Source organism: Psittacula echo (genome assembly GCF_963264785.1).
Source record: "Psittacula echo genome assembly, chromosome: 24".
NCBI lineage: Eukaryota > Metazoa > Chordata > Aves > Psittaciformes > Psittacidae > Psittacula > Psittacula echo.
In genome coordinates this window covers 3,618,494-3,638,575 of record NC_137759.1, presented here as the reverse complement: position 1 = coordinate 3,638,575, position 20,082 = coordinate 3,618,494, and the positions used below count along the sequence as shown (strand labels likewise).

Here is a 20,082-nt window from a genome sequence, read left to right as displayed (position 1 = left end):
CAGACAGCTTTCTTAGGAATTCTGTAGTTTTCCTGTGAAGCTCTGTGGACAGTTTCCATTTTGCTTGGCATTCCTGGGAGCGCAGGATTGGTGATGTCTGATGTGAGAGCTGCCTGCTAACTGCAGCAGAACACACTGGAAGCTTTTAAGAAGGATAAAAAGCTGTAATGTAATGTTCTAGGGGGAAAATATGCGTAATAATTTTTCACCTGTAACTGCCTGGCAGTTACACATAGCCAAAAACGTTAGATATTGGTTTAAATGCATTTTCCAAGCAAACAAGAGCTTTCTCATAAGGCTTCTGCCTGTGAAGTGTCCACATATTTTCACATTAACAAACATTTTTATATTAAGTTTTAAATATCCTCGTTTCAATTGAAATTTGCCCTGGAAATGTTGGCACACGCCTGGGGGATTCTCGTCTGAAAAGCTTTTTTTGGCGCATGTTCTAATTCTCTTCTCTTTTTCTTTTCTTTTTTTCCCTTGCTGGTTTTTGTTTTGTGGTCTTCACTTTTACTGTTTAGGAAACTGGCTTGGTTGTAATGACTGATATAGTCAGCTTAAACCACAGACAGAATGGAGGCATGTACACAGATGAGGCCGTCCCAGCTTTTCAGCCGCATACTGGGACATTGGTGGCTACAATGCATTCTAAAATAGCACCAAGGTAACGTTTTTGCTGTAATGCATATGGTTTATGATACTCAGAGCTATTTTTTTTTCTCTATTCTCATCTGTTTTCCACTTCCATGCCCCCAGGAAATTGCTTGGTTTAGACAAGGGAAGGGTGTGGGGAAACTCTGGATAGACCCAACAAAAGTTATAAGTGAGACTACTTCATTAAATTTAAATTAATTATAGAAAAATGCAAAGTAATATTCTTCCAAGTGATCACCTGAATCTCTGTTTTCTGTGGATGAATTGCTGCTTCTCAATATGTGCAAGTTGGCCTTGGTTTTGCAGAGTTGTTCATTGCCCGTGGTTTTGACCATTCACCTGATGGTCAAAAGAACTACAATAGGGGAGTGTGAAGCACTCTGACTGATGCTGCAGCTCCCTTTGGGTTCTGAGCCACCTGGTGGCCTCTCTTAGCAGAGTGAAGTTTGGAGGTTAGTTAAGAAAAAGTTAACGAAGCATCACAGGTGTAGAAAAACAACTGAATTATGAAAATATGAGAGACCAAAACAATTCCAGGAGAAGAAACAGAGGGCACAGAAAGTAGTGGTTGGGGTAACTGCTATTAGTAAGGCCATGTCATGCTCTCATGGGAAGTCACATGCTCTGTATGCTCCCTTTGATTTCTTTTGGTGAAAGAATTTGGATCATGAAACTATTTTTTCTTAAAAACCAAAATAATAACATAATGTTATTGATACTAATTTCTTTAGATTCTTATTGATGTCTCCAGACTGTTTGATGTGTGTGTGCACAGTGGGATCATTAGGAAAGACAATGAAACTTGTGTCACCCATTCACTTTGTAATGAATCTATACTAGCTAGAGTTTGGTTGGGCATGTGAGCTGCATTCAGATGATAACAATGATTTATCAGTTACTGTTAAAACTGTCTTATTAAAAGAATTAATTGCCAAGGACTTATTTCTTGTTCTAGCAGAACAGAGAAGAGAAAAAGAACTTTCTTTCCTGAAACGTGGATTTGGCACTGCCTCAATGTCAGGTATTGACAAGGAGTTCCTTTAATTATATCCAGAGGGTTGCATCCTCTTCAATTACAGAAAACAAAGCTCTTTAAAACCTACTGGAGTTACATTGGCACCCTCTGATACTTCTTTCTTCGTGTTCCTTTTCCTCATTACTGCTTTAATCAATAATCTTTCTTTGTAACACTTCATCTGGTCTTGAAGTGTATTCACTTTCATAGAGTTGAACCTGCCAGTTGTGAATACTCTGCAACCCATGTGTGATTCACCATGGTGTCAAGAGCAGAGGAGTATCTTCAGGGAAGAAAAGGAGCAGTGGTTTGGTTCCACACATTTCCAGGTCTTACTCTCTTATGGAAATGATGTATCAACAAGTTATTGAGCAGCAAGTGGGGATATAAGTTTGCGGTGTGTGAGGAGATGGAGGCAGAATAGCTGCTTCTGTAAATGCTGCTATAGCCTAACCATGCACTGGTGAGTATTCTGTTTTAAATTGCCCAGAGCCCTTCTTTCTCTTCCAGCTGATGTAACCTTAATTTACTGCCTCATAAATCATGGTTTCCACTGGGTTACAATTGGAACTAAAACCAAACTGAATAAAGCAGATAACTAATCTCTTCCAGAAGCAGCACATCAGGATAATTTGAAGCAATTATTAAAAGGCTTCTCCAGGTTTGCAAGTAAACTTCATTCTCAAGGAATGATTATAAATTAAATTTGACAAGAACTTGCGGCAAGTGTATTCAAATATGTTCAATTGAGCATGAAATATGCTTTGTAGAAATACACAGAGAATTCCAGAAGTGCCCGTTTGGGCCTCAGCAAGCTGGGCCAGTTAATTATAAGTGGGCGAGTGTGGAATAAAAAGTTGCAGATTGCATTTTCTCCACTTCATTTCATTAGGAACAACTGAGTTGAGCATTCCTTGATTTCCACTCTTGAACAGGAAGAATTTTTGGGTTTCTTCTACCACTTATAATTATAATATACAATCCTCAAAAAAAAAAACCCAACCCAGAAACAAAAGCCTAATGTCAACTTCCCAAACCAATTCTAAAAATTCCTAGAGCCTGGCTGGAGGGTCTAATGGCTGGAAATGTGTGTGTACTTTGGCCCCCCGCCCAGAAGAGTAAGCGCCCTCATGTGTGAAAATAATGTTAATGCTGGTTATGGGCTGAAATCCCAGTGGAAAGAACATCAGCTGCAACAAATTGTCCGGTTAAACAGACTGGAATACTGCCAGTTCTGGAGCGAGGACACTCTTCTGCTCACTCTTCAGGGCTGAAGTTTATTGCAGATACCAGCTACCTAACTGCAGTTAGGATGAAGACCTAAATATTAAGGAACTAGTGTGCTTCAAAGAAATGAAAATGACTTGGTGCTGTCAAGCCAAGTGCATTTCCCAGGATCTCTGCTTTAGTTTGAGCTGGGGAACCACATTCATGGGCCAAAGTGCTTGGTGAACCTAGCACTGTTCAAAGGCATAGTGATCTCTAGGATTTTATCCAACTACTTATTTTAATCCCTACTGTAATTTCAATGCACAGACCAGCACCTGACATGCTGCCTACTTACTGCTAGTTGCAATAGCTTAAGCTTGTAGAAAATTATAAGCCATTCATTTTAGATTATGAAAGTAAAGATACTTCATTGGTAGCAAAAATGGAAACAACCTTCAGCTGACCAGCTGTGAGATCACAGCCCTGCATTCTGTCCTGGAGATGGATCAGGCTGTATTCCAGGGTTGAAAGACAGAGTGTTATGCTGTGAATGGATGCTCAAAGCTTATTCTGAAGATCTTGCTTTCTTGTTTTCCACACCAACTAAGATGCCCATTAGTCTCAAAAGATTACAGAGCTTGCAGCATGTGTATGAGCTCTGGGGAATAAATAAGAACTTGAAAGAAAGCAACCTTAGGGTATACTCATAACTGCCAGTCCTCCCGCCAGTTAAACCATGAGATAGCTTTTGTTTTTACTTTAGAGGAAATGCTCTCTGTTCCAGGTAAGGCCAAAGCTTCTTTGCAGGAGGGCAATAGCCAAGTCTGCAGAACAAAATTGAGTTTCTATTATTATAAAGCATGGGAGAGGATACCAGGTTTATGATATCCTGTTGTGGTGTGCACAAATTCAAGCTAGATACTCAGGATGGAAATCTGAATTTTAATAATTAGTTTCAATCCTCACTGGAAGAAAATGATGGTTTTGGAAATTTGAGTCGGGCATTCCAAAAACCAACCAACCAACCAAGATGTTCCTGAATCAAAATGTGCTCCCCTGGATAAGCAGTTGCTGAACTTGGTGTCTGCAAAACTTCTTATTTGCCTTTATGTTCAAGCAGTCTGCAGTGTGGCAGTGTCCACAAGGGTATATAATGGGTTCCAACAAAAATCACTTTGATTCACTAGCTGTTAAATAAATGATTGCTGGACTGTTTTTATCCAGGACCCTCTCCTTCTCCTCTCTTGACTTAGTGCAGACATTTGCTTCTAAGAGAAGTGACTCTCTAATGAGGCTGCAAATGCCTGTAAAGCTTTTAATGCAGGAAATATTTGTATGCAGAAGCAACTTCTGGCTGTTCTGCTCCTTATAAATGTGTAGACCAAGCCTTTTCTAAGCTGTTGTTCAAAGCAGATGCTGATGCTATGTTGTAAGTTGGGATCTGGAGGGAACTCCACAAAATGCCTGTGTGTTTTAGCTTCATTCAAAAGCATTTCATGAATCTGATCAACCCAAGTGATTCCCTGTTCTCTTTGGCAGTAATGTGTCTGGAGAAGCACAGCTGCACGTGGAAGTGCCGGACTCCATCACTACCTGGATCACAGAAGCTGTGGGGCTGTCTGAGGAGCAGGGATTGGGCATTGCCACTCAAACAGAACTGAAGACATTTAAACCTTTCTTCATTGAGTTCACGTTGCCGTACCACGTCATCCGGGGGGAACAGACCAAAATCCCACTGACTGTCTACAACTACTTAGCTGTCTGTGTAGAGGTAACAGCCCTCTTTACTCCTGTTGCCAAGTTACTAAATCCTGGTTTATCATCAGAATTTCCTAAAGTGATCTACAAGTTGCAGTAGATAAGGTCTAGGGATAACATAGTGATAAGCGCAGATAAAAATACTGCTTTTAAATATGAATAAATGACAAGCTTTATTTACTTTTAGCTTGACACAACTCTAGTAGTCTGAAGTGTTTTGCAATACTTCAGAAATACAAATATTGAACACTGTAGGGATGACAATTGGGGAGCTTGTCCTGAACTGCAGAGAAGAATGTCCTGCTGAAAGAGGTTTTGTCCAGTAAATCCTGTCTCCGTAGTTGTTTTCTTCTCAAACACGTTATCTGTCTAGCTCTAGTAGTATCAGTCTGAACTACTTGTAGAATTGCAGAGCTGAAAATAACACTTTCAGTCAAACACATTACTGGAAGGGTTGAAGAATGAATAATCAGCGCATATTATGATTTTTCTTAAGCATTTTGTGGGTTTCAGTTTTGGGTTGTGAGTTGGTTTTTGCAGCTGAAATTTGCATTCCAAAATTTCCACAGGTCCACGTGAAGATTTCTGTTCCAAAAGGCATAAAGTTTGTTGGACATCCTGGGAAACACCATCTGACAAGAAAGAAGTGCGTTGCCCCTGGGGAAGCTAAACCCACCTCTATCGTTTTGTCCTTCAATGAGCTTGGACTGAGCAACATCACTGGTAGTATAGATATAAAATTAGCTTGCTGCTTGAAGGAGTTTTACAAGTGTTCCTTTGTATTCCTCTTTCAGAAGAAAACTCTTGTTACCTTTGTACTCCAAAGTGGAATCATTCATTCCACTGACTGCCAACTTTGCTCTTCAACCTCATTTGTTTCTTAGAAACAGCTTCTCTAACTGTAATGAGCTGAAGAGTCTGTCTGAACAAACTTCAGGAGATTCCCTGTTGTGTGATATGTGGTCATGTAAGGTTTGGACCTCTTACCTCTGCCTGAAGAGATCAGTTGCCATTGTTCAAAAGAGAGTAACAATAAATTCTATTTATCTTTCAACCAAATAATCACTGTAAAAACTGTGCAAAACTAAGGTAAGAGTTTCTCTGTTGCCCTGTGACTGTCCAAATAGTGTCCAGTTTTAGATGTGACCATTCAAATATGGAATCAAAGTGATAAAAGAGAGCTGTAATTACAAACCACTCAATATATTGTCAATCAACTGTATCCTAATTCGTTTAGATCATCACCTGAATTGCTGAAGATCTTCCTATCTCAAAATCTCTGCTTCTTTCTCCTTCTGTTTCTTAGCAAAAGCTTTTGCTTACGGTGGAACCAGTTGCTGTCAGGATGGGATGCAGACCTTAAAGAATGGCAAGCATTCGGAGAACAATTATCTGGACAGAAGGACCCCAGTGGCAGTGGATTATGTTCGCAGCAGTGTTATTATTGAGGTAAGAAAACAGGAATTTGTAATAATTCACAAAAACAATTGTAACTGCTTGGGCAAATCATGGAAGTTTTTAGGTAGTCAGTGGTATGTGAACAGGTTTATAGGAATCTACAAGTTGATTTAAGTTTATATTCCTGGAAATGATCAGTTTTAGTGGTGTATTTACAGAAAGAGCCTGTTGGATTCTCAGTTCCTGCCTGTGAATCTTCAGTACTGTTCAGAAGAAAAAGGGATAGAAATTTTCCCAGCTAATCTTGCTCTGTTCACCTAACCAATGTGCTGCAATGTGAGATTTGTGGTTAGCATCTCTCTAGCTAATGGAATCTAGCGTAAGAACTTTTCTATAAAGGATATAAACCACTGTACAGCAGCAGAATATTGTTTCTGTGTTTTGTAAGTAAAACTGAATAGCTGTTACTGCTAATCCAAGCACTGTGTTTTTATGTATGGATTTCTGTCTTTATAGCCAGAGGGACTGTCCAGAGAATACACCTATAGTGTGTTCTTCTGCCCAAATGGTAAGTTCATGATTTGAATGAGATATTAAGTTTGTTTGATTTTAGTTATAAATAGAAATACGTGGCTTCATCTCATGGGGAAAAAATAATAATAAAACCTCTTTGTTTCCATTTCTGTGTGATTGATGAGTTCTGGGGTGTAGAAGGAACTTCTGAATAAAGAGTCTTTCTTCCCTGGCTGGCTAATTATGAATTTGCTCTAACTGCCCAAGTGATTTCTGGAAATGGCCATTGAATTCCTTTGCTTTCGGAACAGGTTCAGCATTCAGCACTGTGGACAGTAACTGTGACTGTGCTGCATTCGCAGTTGATGTGTTAAAATTCAGTTCTGGAATCAAGTATGTGCTTTCTGCCTGAGATTTGGATAGCTCGGAGTTGATTCCAGTAGTTAAACAGAGATGCTTTTGACCACTAGATTAGAACTGAAAAATCACTTACATGCTTCATAAGAATTCCAGCTCAGCAGTTTGAATTGAAGGATCTTCTGTATTAGAAGGGAGTATAAATAGAAGATGGGAAGAAACATCCACGTGTACTTTTATAGTTTGCTTAAGAAAGGATGGAAAAAAGAACATGTACTTAGAAGTCTGTTTAAATTTTAGTAGTTAGGTATGGGTTGATTTTGAAGTATTGAGAGTTAAGCTCTAATTCTTACAATATTCCATTCTTTTTCTGACTAGAGAAAATACACATTTCTACACCTAACAAATATGAGTACCAATACATGCAGAAACCTGCCCAGATGACACACTTTGACATCGCTGTGAAAGCACACAATGATGCTCACCTGGCCTTGTCCTCTGGTCCTCATGACATGGCAGAGATGACAGAGATTGTTATTGGTGGACATCAAAATACTAAAACATGGATTTCTATAAGCAAAATGGGTGAGCCGGTGGCCAGCAGGGACACAGCTGGTATCCTCTCCTGGGATGAATTCCGCAGCTTCTGGATCAGCTGGAAAAATGGAATTATCCAGGTAGTGAATTTATCTCTGAAATGGTCTGGATGTCTCTTGCTTTCTTAAATAGAGTTTGAGCACACGTGTGGCAGATTTCTCTTAGGCTTGCTTAGGAAGGTGAAAGCTGCATTCCTGTTGCTTTTTCTATATTAAGTCTTGATCGGGCTGTTTTAATCAGAACACATCTGCTTGCCAAATGATGTTCTCAGTACCTCAGTCTCTGGTGGTTTTAGTGCTAAGTGTGCTGAACGCTGTGGAGGTCAAGCCTTTGGAATTCTCATTAAAATTCCTTGGATTGTTTTATGGGTGGGAAAGAGAAAGGTACTGATCCATCTACAGTGTTCTCTGGTGCACACATAAGTTACTAGGTCCAAGGATACATGGCACATTGACTTCATACGTGTGGGTTCTTGGAACTGCATGGTTTTTTGTTCCTTTCAGGTTGGCCATGGTACTCGGGTGCTAAATGAGTCTATTATTGTGGAGTGGACAGTCCCCAGACAGCTTGAGGTGAAGTACATTGGCTTTTCCACAGGCTGGGGGTCAATGGGAGAGTTTAAAATCTGGAGAAAAGAAGAGACTGATGAAAACCACAATGAAGCATTTACTCTTGGAGTGCCTCACAACATAATTCCAGGATCAGAAAGAGCTACGGCTTCAATAATAGGTATCAATTACGAGGAGGTATCACTAGGAACCAATTATCAAATATGAAAAGATACTCCAGCTGTTACTTGCTTCTGACCAGTATTTGAGTAATAGACACCAGCTAAGATAGTCATAGGTTGTCACAAAGGTGTATGCTGCTTAATTCTGGGACAAATAATTGTTTGGGGGATTTCTGGTCATTTGTTTGAACCCTGTTTGAGTTGACAGTATCTTAAAGTTGCTACCATCTGAGGGCTTTGCAGAGGCACTGTTAGAATCCATAGTATTCATTTCATAATCAGAAATTGTGCTGTGTTTAAACTCGGAGCCTAAATTGGGGAGTCATGGACAATGAAACTCTGAAATGTGAAATTTCTTTATTCCAGCAAGAGCTTGAAGGGCTAAGACTTAACATTTGAAGGACTTTCAGTTTATGATGTAGTTTCTTTAAGATGACTATCTGTAACTAGTAGAATTTAGTGTAGTCAGGTGGATTTTAATTGTAAGACATCAAAAGGAAGTAAAGCATTTCCTTGCTACTGAACATACTGCCTCTTTTTCCAACAGGAGATGTGATGGGTCCTACCCTGAACAACTTGGACAATCTTTTGCGATTACCATTTGGATGTGGGGAGCAGAACATGATCCATTTTGCTCCTAATGTTTTTGTCCTGAAATACCTGCAGAAAACCAAACAACTCAGTCATGAGGTGGAGAGTGAAGCTACTGATTACCTTGTTCAAGGTAACTTCATTACACTTACAATCACTAGCATCACATTGTACTTTCCAATCAACAATGTCCCAAGTGATAAGGATCCATCTTTTCTTGTAGGATAATCTCACAGATTAACAGATTTTAATGTCAAGATGTTTACCCTTGCTACGTAGCCAGCATTTCCCTTCAATAACTCCTATTTTACATGCTTATTGCTTTATGCTTTATCTTTTTTTTTTTTCCTTGGGCAGCTTATTTCTATGTTTAAACATTCCAGGAAGTCAAGGAGAATTAAATTTAGTAAAAATCTGTATATTTAGAGGAGTTTTCTTATTCATAAGTTGTCTTTCCAATCACTACATGTCTCTTCTCTGAACTTTCCATTTTTTAACAGTATTTTCTTAGTAACAGTATACCCAAAATCAAAACTTAGTATCCAGAGTAGTTAATCTAGAGCCATATAACAAAGGCTTTTATGTGTCCTTTCAGTGCCCTGTCCTACCTCACGAAACAGCTCACAGCTATCTATCTTTTTATGCACTGTTTTTCTCAACATTTGTTTGGGAAGAGCCACATGCAAAATGGTTTTATAACTGAATACAATTCTCAGGACAAGTCAGTGATCATTTGAAAACAAGAATGACCCAAAGGGACAAAGCTGCCTTGTATATGAGTCAGACAATAGTCATGTCATGAAATCAGAGGTGACAGGATTAGGTGGTTCTCCTCTGCAAATATAAATCTTAAGTGTAATGTGTAATCTATTTCTTGTATTCAGCAGCAAAAGCCAAGTGCTGCTTCCTTTGCCTGACTACAGGCATTTCACTTGTCATTTCTTGTGCTTGCTGATAGCAGTAAGACAAAGGGGATTTTTTCCTAGTCCAGGTCAGTGTTTCCTTTGCAATATTATTTGCTTTTATTTCCTTTTGCAAATCTGCAAACCTGCCAGGTTTTTGGCTCCAAACTCTGCCTGGTGATTAACCCTTACAGGAGAAACCCTCAAGAGCTTTAAACTTTTCTGTGTGCATTGGAGCCCTGCCAAGTGTAAGGTTTTAGATGGGAAAGTCTGTTTGCTTACTCTGAAGGCTTTTGTGACTTACCAAGCCAGAACACTTTTTCATCGCTTAGTCATCCATCGTAGAAAGTGCTGCTACCCAACAGTTTCCATATCCTGCTCTTTAGAAGTGGCCTGAGCTAAACTAGGCAGTAAGTTTTCTGCTTTCCCAAATGCAGTTCTACAAAAGCAGGTGAACAGGGGAAATCTAGAAAGCTGAGCCTCTTCAATGAGCCCAAGCAGCTAGGGAAATGCTTAGAACAAGAAGATTTCAGGAATAAGTGAGACATAAAGTCTGTTCCACTACCAACCTAGCAAGCAATGGGGAATAAACATAAGAGCAATGAAGCATAAGTCAACTCAAAATGAGTATTTGAATGAAAGAACAGAGGAAATAAGACTGATACAAAAATATGAGTAGTTAGTTTGTCCATCTGATGCACTGGAAAGGAATACTTAGGAAAAATTTAAGGGGAAAGTGCTCACTAGTAAGTTACATAGAAGAAAAGCAATCTCATGCTTTCTGCCACATACTTGTACGTATTCCACAACCCCCAGACAAAGATGTTTTTACTACAAGAACATCATTAATCTCTAGAGCTCTGTTCCTCCCATTTTTCAAACCGTTCTTTCAGTATTCCCTATGACTATTGGAAGGCTGTAGAGCAACAGGGAAAAGTGTAGGAGTCACGGGCAGCGCTTGCTCAGGGGTTGCCTGTATCTGGAGAGGTCAACAAAGAAACATTCTGGAAATGAAAAAGTAATCCATTCCCATAAAAATGCCATGCAGCGTGGAATAAAACGTCTACTCGTGTCAGAGAATTAAGTGAGCACTAAGTGTCTTTGACACAGTCTTCTTGCAGGTTTGACATATCTCCGTATCAGAAATACCCATTCTGAAGGGTTTGGTTCCAGTGGGCTTTATCAATGGGTTGTTCTGTATTCTTCAATAGAGGAGTTCCCTTTATTACGAGGGGCTGTTCACAGTTGTAGGACAAACAGGTTTGAGAAGCAAATTGTTTTCCTAATAGGAAAAGCATTTTGACTATTTTCAGTCTCAAAAGACATTCCAGTAGAGAGTTCTTCTCTTCAGCATTCAACATGGACAAGAAATGTCCATCTGCACGGTGCTTTCAGGAAACTGGATGGAGAATGGCTGTATGCTTAAATAAAAACCTTTCGTTTAATACTGCATCTTTTCAGAGGGATATCCCATTTTTAACAGGAGTTGTAGTCTTCCAGATGTTTGCCTGAATGGATTTCTGAGTAAGCTACAGTGTATGTACACAGAGCTGGCTCTGTCCCTCACAGCAAAATGAGAGGTTGCCTTGGGCAGCAGAATCCCTTACACTAGTGCCAGATGGTCTGAGTCCTCATTCACTTGAAATACTTGTTTTCCTCTGTGTGAGGATTTTGGACTCCCCTAATTCTTTTGTGACTTCCAGGCTACCAGCGCCAGCTGACCTACAAGAGACAAGATGGTTCATACAGTGCTTTTGGCGAGAGGGACTCCTCGGGGAGCATGTGGTGAGTTGCTATTTAAAACAGAGTTAGAAACTTCAGTGTTTGCTAAATGGGAAAAATACACAATTGGCAAGGAAAGAAGAGTAATTTTCCAGCTTCCATCATGGTATCACACACAGTGCAGAATAGAAATCATACCTGATGACCATAGACTTACTGTTTCAATGCTGCTGAATGTTCATACTACACTAGTAGGTGTATTATAGCTGTTTCAAGACTCAGGGGCAGTTAAGATAATCACATATATTTTATGTCCAGGCTTTAAGGCTTTAGGATCTATTTGATCTGCTGGAATTGGCGTAGCAATACATGGGGCATTTAAGCACCTAATTCCACTAGGGACTGGAGCTTCACCTGAAGCATGTACAGAGAAACTTGTCGTCTCTGGAAGTGGCAGAAGCTTCTACCAGGATAGGAAAAAGAAAACCCACCGCCAAAATCAACCCCAAAGAAGTCTTTCTCCCAAGTGCTTTATATCCCATCATGGGTGAAATGGAATGGCACAGATTTATGCTCTGAGAATTGAGATGCAGAACCTTTCAGAGTCAAACAACATGAAAGCAGGAAACTGAGAAATCAGCTCATCTCACTGATGTCCCCCTTAGGGAACCACAGCCTTTAAGGTTGTACTGCATCATATCAGCGTGTTAGTTGACTGTGATGGCTCAGATGTAGTAGATACTGGTCTTCATTCATTTCCTTGTGCTGTCATTTGTCTTCTCCATCTGCTCTTTATTTTGCTTTAAACTGATTTTCTTCATGAACTCATTCAAGGGGAGGTACCACTTCAATGATGCTGCTGCCTCACTGTTTCTAAGATTGTAAACTTTTATCTCTGATCTGGCATCTCCCGGTCCCTAGAGGTAAAATATGGTGACACAGGATTACTTAACACTTGAAAAATCCCCTGCCAGGCAGCATGCTTTCTACCCTCCCATTCCGCAGAGGCTTGTAAATGGAATGATTCAATTTCCAAAGCTGGCCAGAGTTCACACTTGTTGCATGTCAGAGGTTTAGAATTCCAAAAACACTCCTGTTGCTTTCTTAAGGCTGAATTCTGTATGAAGTCTACCACAGCCTCAGACTTTAGCAATGGGTTGCTTTTCTTTTTAGTTAAGATAGTAACAAAATTGGAAAATTTACTCCTCTCTTTTCAGGTAATTCCATATTTATAAGGAGATTGATTCTTAATTTAAAAGCTGTAATAGTTTGGGTAACAGACGAGCACCTATAAAAGGGAACTGAATTGCAAAGTGTGTCATAACTAAGGCAAATATTCTTCCTGTTACACTTTTCAGTTTAATTTGACCCTTAATCCTGCACTTATCCACAAGTTTGGACAGCGTTCAAGTGCTTTTATTATACCATCAATGGTTTCTAACAGTATTTTGTGTTTCCCCAACAAGACTTTGAACAGTTGTGCTTTCTAAGACTGTTGTCTTCCCTTCACTGATACATTCTTCTAACTTCATTTTCTCAGTAAAGTTGATAAATTCCTATTCACAGGCTCACAGCTTTTGTCCTCAAGTCCTTTGCACAGTCTCGTGGGTTTATTTTCATTGACCCAAAAGAACTAACAGCTGCCAAAGACTGGATCATCCAGCATCAGAAAGAAGATGGTTCTTTTCCTGCTATGGGCAGGATACTAAATAAGGACATTCAGGTAAAAACTATACAGACTCAAAATCATGTAATAGCTGCATTTGTGAAGTTATTATCAAAGCATGAAGTGATGCAGTTTTCTTATGCCTAATGCAAATATTACACTGGAAAGGCTACAATAGTACAGGGAGAACCAGCAGAATTTGGGTATCTGTGTGATGTCCCATGGGAATGGACACCAAGATGTCAATTCTTCTAAAACACTTCAGAGTCATGTCTTGGAGTATGAAGTTCTGTGCATTGGGTGTGTTCTCAGGCTATTCCCAGGGCAGGAAGCTGCAATGTTGGGTTGGGCTCCTAAATGTCATATTCCTTATGTGCAAAGCAAAAGAAGGTCCATGATGCCACAGCTTCCTTTATAACATAATCTTTGTCTTGCTCAAGAGTCCTTTTATCCAGCATCCTTATCTCTCATTTTCACCCAGTGGTTTCTGTTTGTTGCCCTCCAGGGTGGAATCCATGGTAAGATCTCCCTGACAGCTTATGTGGTTGCATCTCTTCTGGAAACAGGTGTAACTTCTGAGGTAACAAAAGCTGCGTTAAAATAGCTCTCATGTTCTACGTATTCTACAAATTCTCTCTTTTTTTAAACTTGATTTTACTGCTGTTCACTTTCAAAGGTTCTGTGCTCACTAGAATGGTAGCATCCAGGTCACAGAGGCTGTTGGAAAGCCTTGAGATTATTCTAAAGTTAAGCAATCTATTCTGGAGTTATTCAGGGTGATCTCCCATCCTTCAGCCATCAGCTCAAGGATCATTCTACCAGAGCAAAACTCTTCCCTGCAACCCCATCCCACAATCTCTCATAGGGATGGCTGCAAAAAGTGTTTTCTGCCTTGTCATTTCAAGGTGGGATTGCAGCCTATGCAGATACTGGTGGCTTGCTTATATATACTCAAAAACTCTAAGTAAGTAGCTGAGTGCTAACAACAGTTTGACCAGGGCTGCACAGGCTTCAGGGATCCAGGAAACTTTTGTGGTCTGCCTTTGCTACAGTGGCCAAAATGCTACTGCTATTAGATTACAGTCTCTTTGGAGAGCTGCACTCCTGTAATGTGCTGGATTGAGGGCTCTGGAGGAAAATGTTTCTTTTCTTTGTAATGAGACAGAATAGGAACACTAGAGAGAAACGAATAGCTACAAAGGAATGTGCAATTACACTGCATCATTTTTGAAGTAGGAAAAAACCAATCATTTCCAGTACAACTGGTGTCATACTAGAGAATCTAGAGATTCCTTCTTAAAAATCATGCTAAAAAGGGCTCCTCTCCTGTTACATTTTTGCCTGCATGCAATTTCACTAGGATGGAGGTGCTCGGGTAACACCATAGTTAAACACTCCCAGTCTCGCTGGGAACATGTCCACTTGCAGATGCACTGAGCACACTATGAACATAGTTCTTCACCAACCAAGGGAAAGAGGGGTGGTGGGCAAGGTCTGCACAGGCAGAGCTGGAGGTGTAATGGATGTTGCAGCATGTCCTAGTGATCTGTAGTCAAACAAAAACATTGCCCATTCAGGCAAAACCCAGTGAGTTCATGGAGCCTTTGAAACAGCCAGTGTAAAGGGCAGGATCTATTTTAAACCCAGTGATAATCTCAGCACTTCTGATGCCTTCCCTCTAGAGCTTGATGAGTGAAACCATACTGCTGCTGCAGGCAGATACCTCCTGATCCCCAGTCCTTGTAGGAGTGGAAGGCCTTCAACCTTATTAAAAATAAATATATATATATATATTCAGAAAATCTTCCAATGCTCATAGAGTAACTTTCTGCATCCCTGTCAGCAGTTTCCCCCCTCTTCTGAGAAGTGATGTGATGCTCTCTCTGGGCTCCTGTGTGTCAAGACAGCCCTAGCATTTTTATTTGCTGGAAGTGCAGTTTATGTGGATCTAATGGTTTTCCTAGAGGAGATTTGCAAGTGTTACTAATGATCTTAGCTAGGAAATGAGGAAGGGGAAGGTTAGTGCCACAGGGAAATCAAAGGAAACTAAATTACATCAAGTCCAATTAAATTGTTTCTATAAATTATCAGAGCCACGTTCCTACATGGTGAGGTCATTGAGGGAGTTAATAAAACATGTTTGTTGGCTGCAGGGACCCCTGGGAACCTTGGCCTTTATTATCCTCTGGCGTCTGCTAGACGCTCCAGAGTGTCAGGAACACAATCAAACATACAGTAGAGAGTTCACTCCTGCTCTGTTCATCTGCTGCCTTGCAGGGGCATGAATTTTCTTCAGCTTTAGGGGAGAATAAATGTGACTCAGATTTAGTCTACATCATTCTTGCTCTGCTGTTTGCTCCTTTTTTCTTGAATTTGTGAAGCATGGCTTTCCTTAGGGAGAGGAAAGAGTTAGCTTCATCCTGCAGAGAGTAAAATGCATCTTTCTTAGTGTGTTTTTGGTTTGTAATGAGAAATAAAGTGATTCTAACTTTTGTCACATAGAGGCTGGTAATATGTCTGGGCTCTTTCCCCTAAATATAGGAAGAAAGAACAGCTGTTGACAAAGCAAAACACTTCTTAGAGTCCAACTTGTATTCAGCAGAAGATCCCTACACTACTGCCCTGACTGCATATGCCCTGACGCTGCTACACAGTCCCTCTGCTGCTGTGGTGCTGCGGAAGATGAACAGCATGGCTATTACACAAGGTACTGTGCTCCTGAGGCCAACCTGGCAATCCCTGAACTGCCAGTCTTCGTAGAGGAACAAGCAAATAGCCCTTGGAACTGGAATGATATGAATTACTGGAGAGGATGAGGTCTTCCTCACAGCACAATTTGGCTTTGTAAGGCAAGAGTTTTCCTGATTCTCTGTAGGAAGGGTACCTTAGTTCCATACATGCAGCTGATGTTGAAGGAAGGCAAATGCACCAGATGCTCTGCAGCATCTTTCCTGTCAGTATGACCACGTTGCATTCCCTGATGCTGTATTTTACTCACTTTTGTAATTGCAAAGGGAGCCTCTTGCCCAGGAGATGCCTGTCTAAAAGTGCAGTTCAGGGCAGGAATCTGTTCTTTGAGTGAATGCAAAAATAGAATTTGATTCTTCCCCTTTACAGAGGCTTAGCTGCACTCCTGCTGTAATAACATACAGATGCCACTGTCCTGTTTTTCTAGATGGCTTTACACACTGGAGCTTGACAGGAACTCTTGTTTCTGATGAAGATACCTTCATGGGATTTAATGACGGGCTCTTGCAATCAGGTACTTGTACTGCAAAGACAGAGATAAGGGATTGGGCTGCAGCAGCAGGGCAATGAGTGCATGTGTTAATATAATTTTATATAATACAAGGGATTCTAAAAATGGCAGCAATCTAGGGATTGTACCCCCACCTTTTATTGGCAGTCACTGGCATTTCAGCTGATTTCCTAGACTTTTAACTATCAAAGCCACAACAACAGGGAATGATGCTATAAATGCCAAGTCACTTAAAGCCATTGACTCTTCTAACACGATATAGATGGTATTTTGATTACTTTCTTTCTCCACCCCTCCTTCCAGTTGTTTCTGCAGAAGTGGAAATGACATCTTATGCCCTTTTGACATACACAGTCCTAGGAGACGTGGCCTCTGCACTCCCAGTCGTAAAATGGCTTTCACAGCAAAGAAATGCACTTGGAGGATTCTCATCTACTCAGGTGGGCTGCCTGCAAAAAAGGAAGCTTTGATGCATGCATAATCAACTGTGGAAATCAATTGATTCAGGAATGTCAATGCACAGTTTCTGTCTAGAGTCTAGGCAGTAACTGTCCATGTCCTGGTAAGAATTTAAGGCTTTCCAGTGCTCTTTACCACTTCTTTCTTGGACTGATAACTTGAAAGGAGCTTAGACTTTGTCCTTACAGATGCCTTTGACAAAAAAATTGAACAAAACCTGCCATTTCTTTTCCTAACTGAATAAATAAGGAAGATTCTGCTACCAGAAGCTAATGACTGTACAGCACAGTGCTTGTTTGTAAGTTTACTATGTTCCTGTACTCTGATCCCTAGGACACGTGTGTAGCCCTGCAGGCTCTGGCTGAATATGCTATCCTTTCTTACGTTGGAGGAGTCAACCTTACCATTTCCTTGGCTTCTACTAATCTAGACTACCAGGAGACGTTTGAGCTTAACAAGATGAATAAAAAAGTCCTCCAGACTGCAGTGGTAGGTGCTTTTGTGTTCATGTAGCCAAATTTCTAAAGCAGTCCATGTGAGCTGGGTTCTGAATGACAACTCGGGTATGTTCAGAAATGGTAAAGGCACAAGTTAAATGCTGAGATCTTGAAACTGTCTGGGGTTTTATGTCTGGCTTGTGAAGCAAAGGAGGCAGCACTCAAAAGGCATTTTTCACCATAACTAATGTCTGATGCTTATTTTGTGCTGCTTCTTGTTTCTACCATTGTTAAACACAGGTGGCTGGAAAGAATAAGCCATACTCACTCCACTTCTGCAGTCTCCTTTATAACTAGAAAGATAGTTTGTACAGAATTGATATTAATTTCTATTCTTGTCTGTGTCTTAACTGTGGATTCTCCCCAGATCCCCAGTATTCCAACGGGACTGTTTGTGAGCGCCAAAGGTGAAGGCTGCTGTCTGATGCAGGTAAAGTTGCCATGGGGCTGGAGAAAGTATGTGAGCAGATGATCTCTGAACTCATAGTCTGTTTGCTACATTTTTAATCTCAGTTTGTTATGAGGAGGAAGTTACACTTTGAATTTCTCTCAGAGTAATTATATTACATGGTGTTGCTTTTAACTCGTAGAAGTAAATGTGATTGTACCAGGGTGAATCTGCTCTGGTGCAGCCTTACCTATATGTAACTGTGTTGTAAAGCCTCTGTTGCCTCTGTGCCCACCATTACCTCTCTCTGAAGAGATCTGGTGTTTATGCTGCTCTTTAGGGAACATTTGTAGATGCTGTGAAATGTTGGGATCTAATAACCTGCCCTGATTTGGTTTTGTTTTCCCTCCTTTTTGCTGCAGATTGATGTCACTTACAATGTACCTGATCCCATTGCCAAACCAGCTTTCCAGCTCCTGGTAAACCTGAAGGAGCCAAAGTCAGAGCAGCACCTTCAAGCTCCAAATCCCCTGCAGTCAGTCTCTCCAGATGAGAATCGCCCTGAAGCCCTGCACAGAGAGAGGGCACTGGTGGATGACGATGACCCAGCTTCAGATCAGGACCATCGGGAATACAAAGTCATACTGGAGACATGCACTAGGTAGGCAATTCGTGTCCTGCCTCTTTCTCAGAGACAGTCTAGTTTGCTGATCAGCACATCTATATTGATACACTCACTGATACAGGAAACATACCAAGTTCTTCTGGCTGTCTATAACACAAAAGCACTTTCTCAGTCTCTTTTCCCTTTGTCTAAGTGCTGCAGCTTGTAGTGGGGAGGTAGGCTTATAAAGTCTTGTCAGTCCCTTGAAGATGCCTGTGACTAAGGAGCTTGCCCTGCATCAACACAACCTTTCTGTTGTTGTTTCTGAAACTTCTGCCCTGGGAATTGCTGGAGCAAAGACAGAAATTTGAGAGGAAGCCCAATCCAAGGAGATTGATTGCTTGGAAAGAAAACAAAAGCAAATGAAATACTCCCTTTCCTTCCCTTCTTGTAATGATGCTCTTTTAACTCCTTCATCATCTTATTTAGGCAATGCAAAGAGAGGAGTGTGTCTAAGGATGACAACTGAAATATTTTGAGCTTGGGGGTGCTCTTCAGAATGTAATTAAGTGTTGTCATGCTCAGTGAAGTCCTTGGGATGCTTTCAAGGACTAAAAGAGAAAACTGGATGGGAAGTAGAAGGCTGAGATATTTAACAGAACAGGGAAAATACAGATACAGGGCTACTATGGGATTTTTTTAGTGTGGTTTGTGGAGTTAGACTGGGATTAACAAGGTTTAATGTCTCTAGGAGACTGTCAGCCCTGAGCTGTCTTACACAAAGCCAACTGGATCTGTCCACAGCTCATCCCATGCTACTGTGTGCATATGGGCTGGGGTGTGGTGTTACACCCAGGCTGGCTCCCTGCAGTGCTTCAGAGAGCTCACACCCACCCTGGCTGTGAGGGCCTCCAAGTAGCCCTGAGGAGCCTGTCCAGCCCTGGCAGATTTGGTGCTGAAAGCTGTGTACTGTGTTTTCTCTGTGATGGGCATGAGCCAAAAACCCCTTCTGGGTCCAAGCTCGTCCTCTTTGTGGTGCAAGTAAACAGTAAAAAGGTAGGGATAGTTCAGAGCTGACTATATGTGAACACAGAGAAAGGGAGAATTGTTCAGGAATCAGCAGGAGCTTCTTTGTACCTTGTAGACTCCTCTGCTATGCTGCAAGAAGTGGAAATCTTTTTGCAGTGGCCCAAATATACTTTCTCTCCACCCCTTCCTGTGTTGTTTTTCTTCAGTGACAAGTCTGAATTGCAGAAGGTTTTGGACTGTCCATTGATATTATAGAGGACAATACAGGCAGTGAATTCTTTTAACTCTAGTAACGTGAGAGTGAGTTCGCTGACCCAATAGCAAAGTGTCAGTTCCATGCTGGAGGGAAATAGCCATTTCCATAACTCCAGGGTTGAATGACTGTGTCTGGGATTGAGAAGTAACATTCCTCTTCCACCACAGTCCATTTACAGCCCTTTGCTTAGGAAAGAACAGAAGTGTTTTCTACTCCAAGGGGTTATTTCCTTTTCTACCAAGTGCATTTTCTCAGTAAGTAATTGAAAAATAAGGCAAGCAGCCCCACAGGAGACTACATCCTCCCTTGTGCTTTTCTGCTGCCATTTGCCTGGACGTCTGCATCTCTGACTGCTGAGAGTTGTGCTGAATTGTTGTTGAATAAAAGCAGAAAAGAGGATTTTGTAAAACCAAGTAGACCATGACTTTCAAGAAGTGCTTCAGAGAAGCGCAGATCCTTTCAATATTTTCCTCTG

At 40.9% G+C, this 20,082-nt stretch overlaps 1 protein-coding gene across 1 annotated transcript in view; it reads left to right on the top strand.

Annotated features, from left to right (window-relative positions):
* CPAMD8 (C3 and PZP like alpha-2-macroglobulin domain containing 8) overlaps positions 1 to 20,082 on the top strand; it is a gene marked incomplete at both ends in the record, with an annotated part of 45,110 nt that overhangs the window by 13,269 nt on the left and 11,759 nt on the right. Inside the window, 18 exons of the mRNA XM_080634104.1 lie at positions 525 to 667; positions 1,616 to 1,678; positions 4,421 to 4,652; positions 5,209 to 5,362; positions 5,946 to 6,088; positions 6,554 to 6,605; positions 7,286 to 7,584; positions 8,008 to 8,233; positions 8,782 to 8,958; positions 11,431 to 11,512; positions 13,016 to 13,172; positions 13,621 to 13,695; positions 15,657 to 15,822; positions 16,291 to 16,377; positions 16,678 to 16,814; positions 17,167 to 17,322; positions 17,698 to 17,760; positions 18,141 to 18,379. Coding sequence (XP_080490230.1) covers positions 525 to 667; positions 1,616 to 1,678; positions 4,421 to 4,652; positions 5,209 to 5,362; positions 5,946 to 6,088; positions 6,554 to 6,605; positions 7,286 to 7,584; positions 8,008 to 8,233; positions 8,782 to 8,958; positions 11,431 to 11,512; positions 13,016 to 13,172; positions 13,621 to 13,695; positions 15,657 to 15,822; positions 16,291 to 16,377; positions 16,678 to 16,814; positions 17,167 to 17,322; positions 17,698 to 17,760; positions 18,141 to 18,379 — 2,651 coding nt within the window. The remainder of the gene's footprint in view (positions 1 to 524; positions 668 to 1,615; positions 1,679 to 4,420; positions 4,653 to 5,208; positions 5,363 to 5,945; positions 6,089 to 6,553; positions 6,606 to 7,285; positions 7,585 to 8,007; positions 8,234 to 8,781; positions 8,959 to 11,430; positions 11,513 to 13,015; positions 13,173 to 13,620; positions 13,696 to 15,656; positions 15,823 to 16,290; positions 16,378 to 16,677; positions 16,815 to 17,166; positions 17,323 to 17,697; positions 17,761 to 18,140; positions 18,380 to 20,082) is intronic.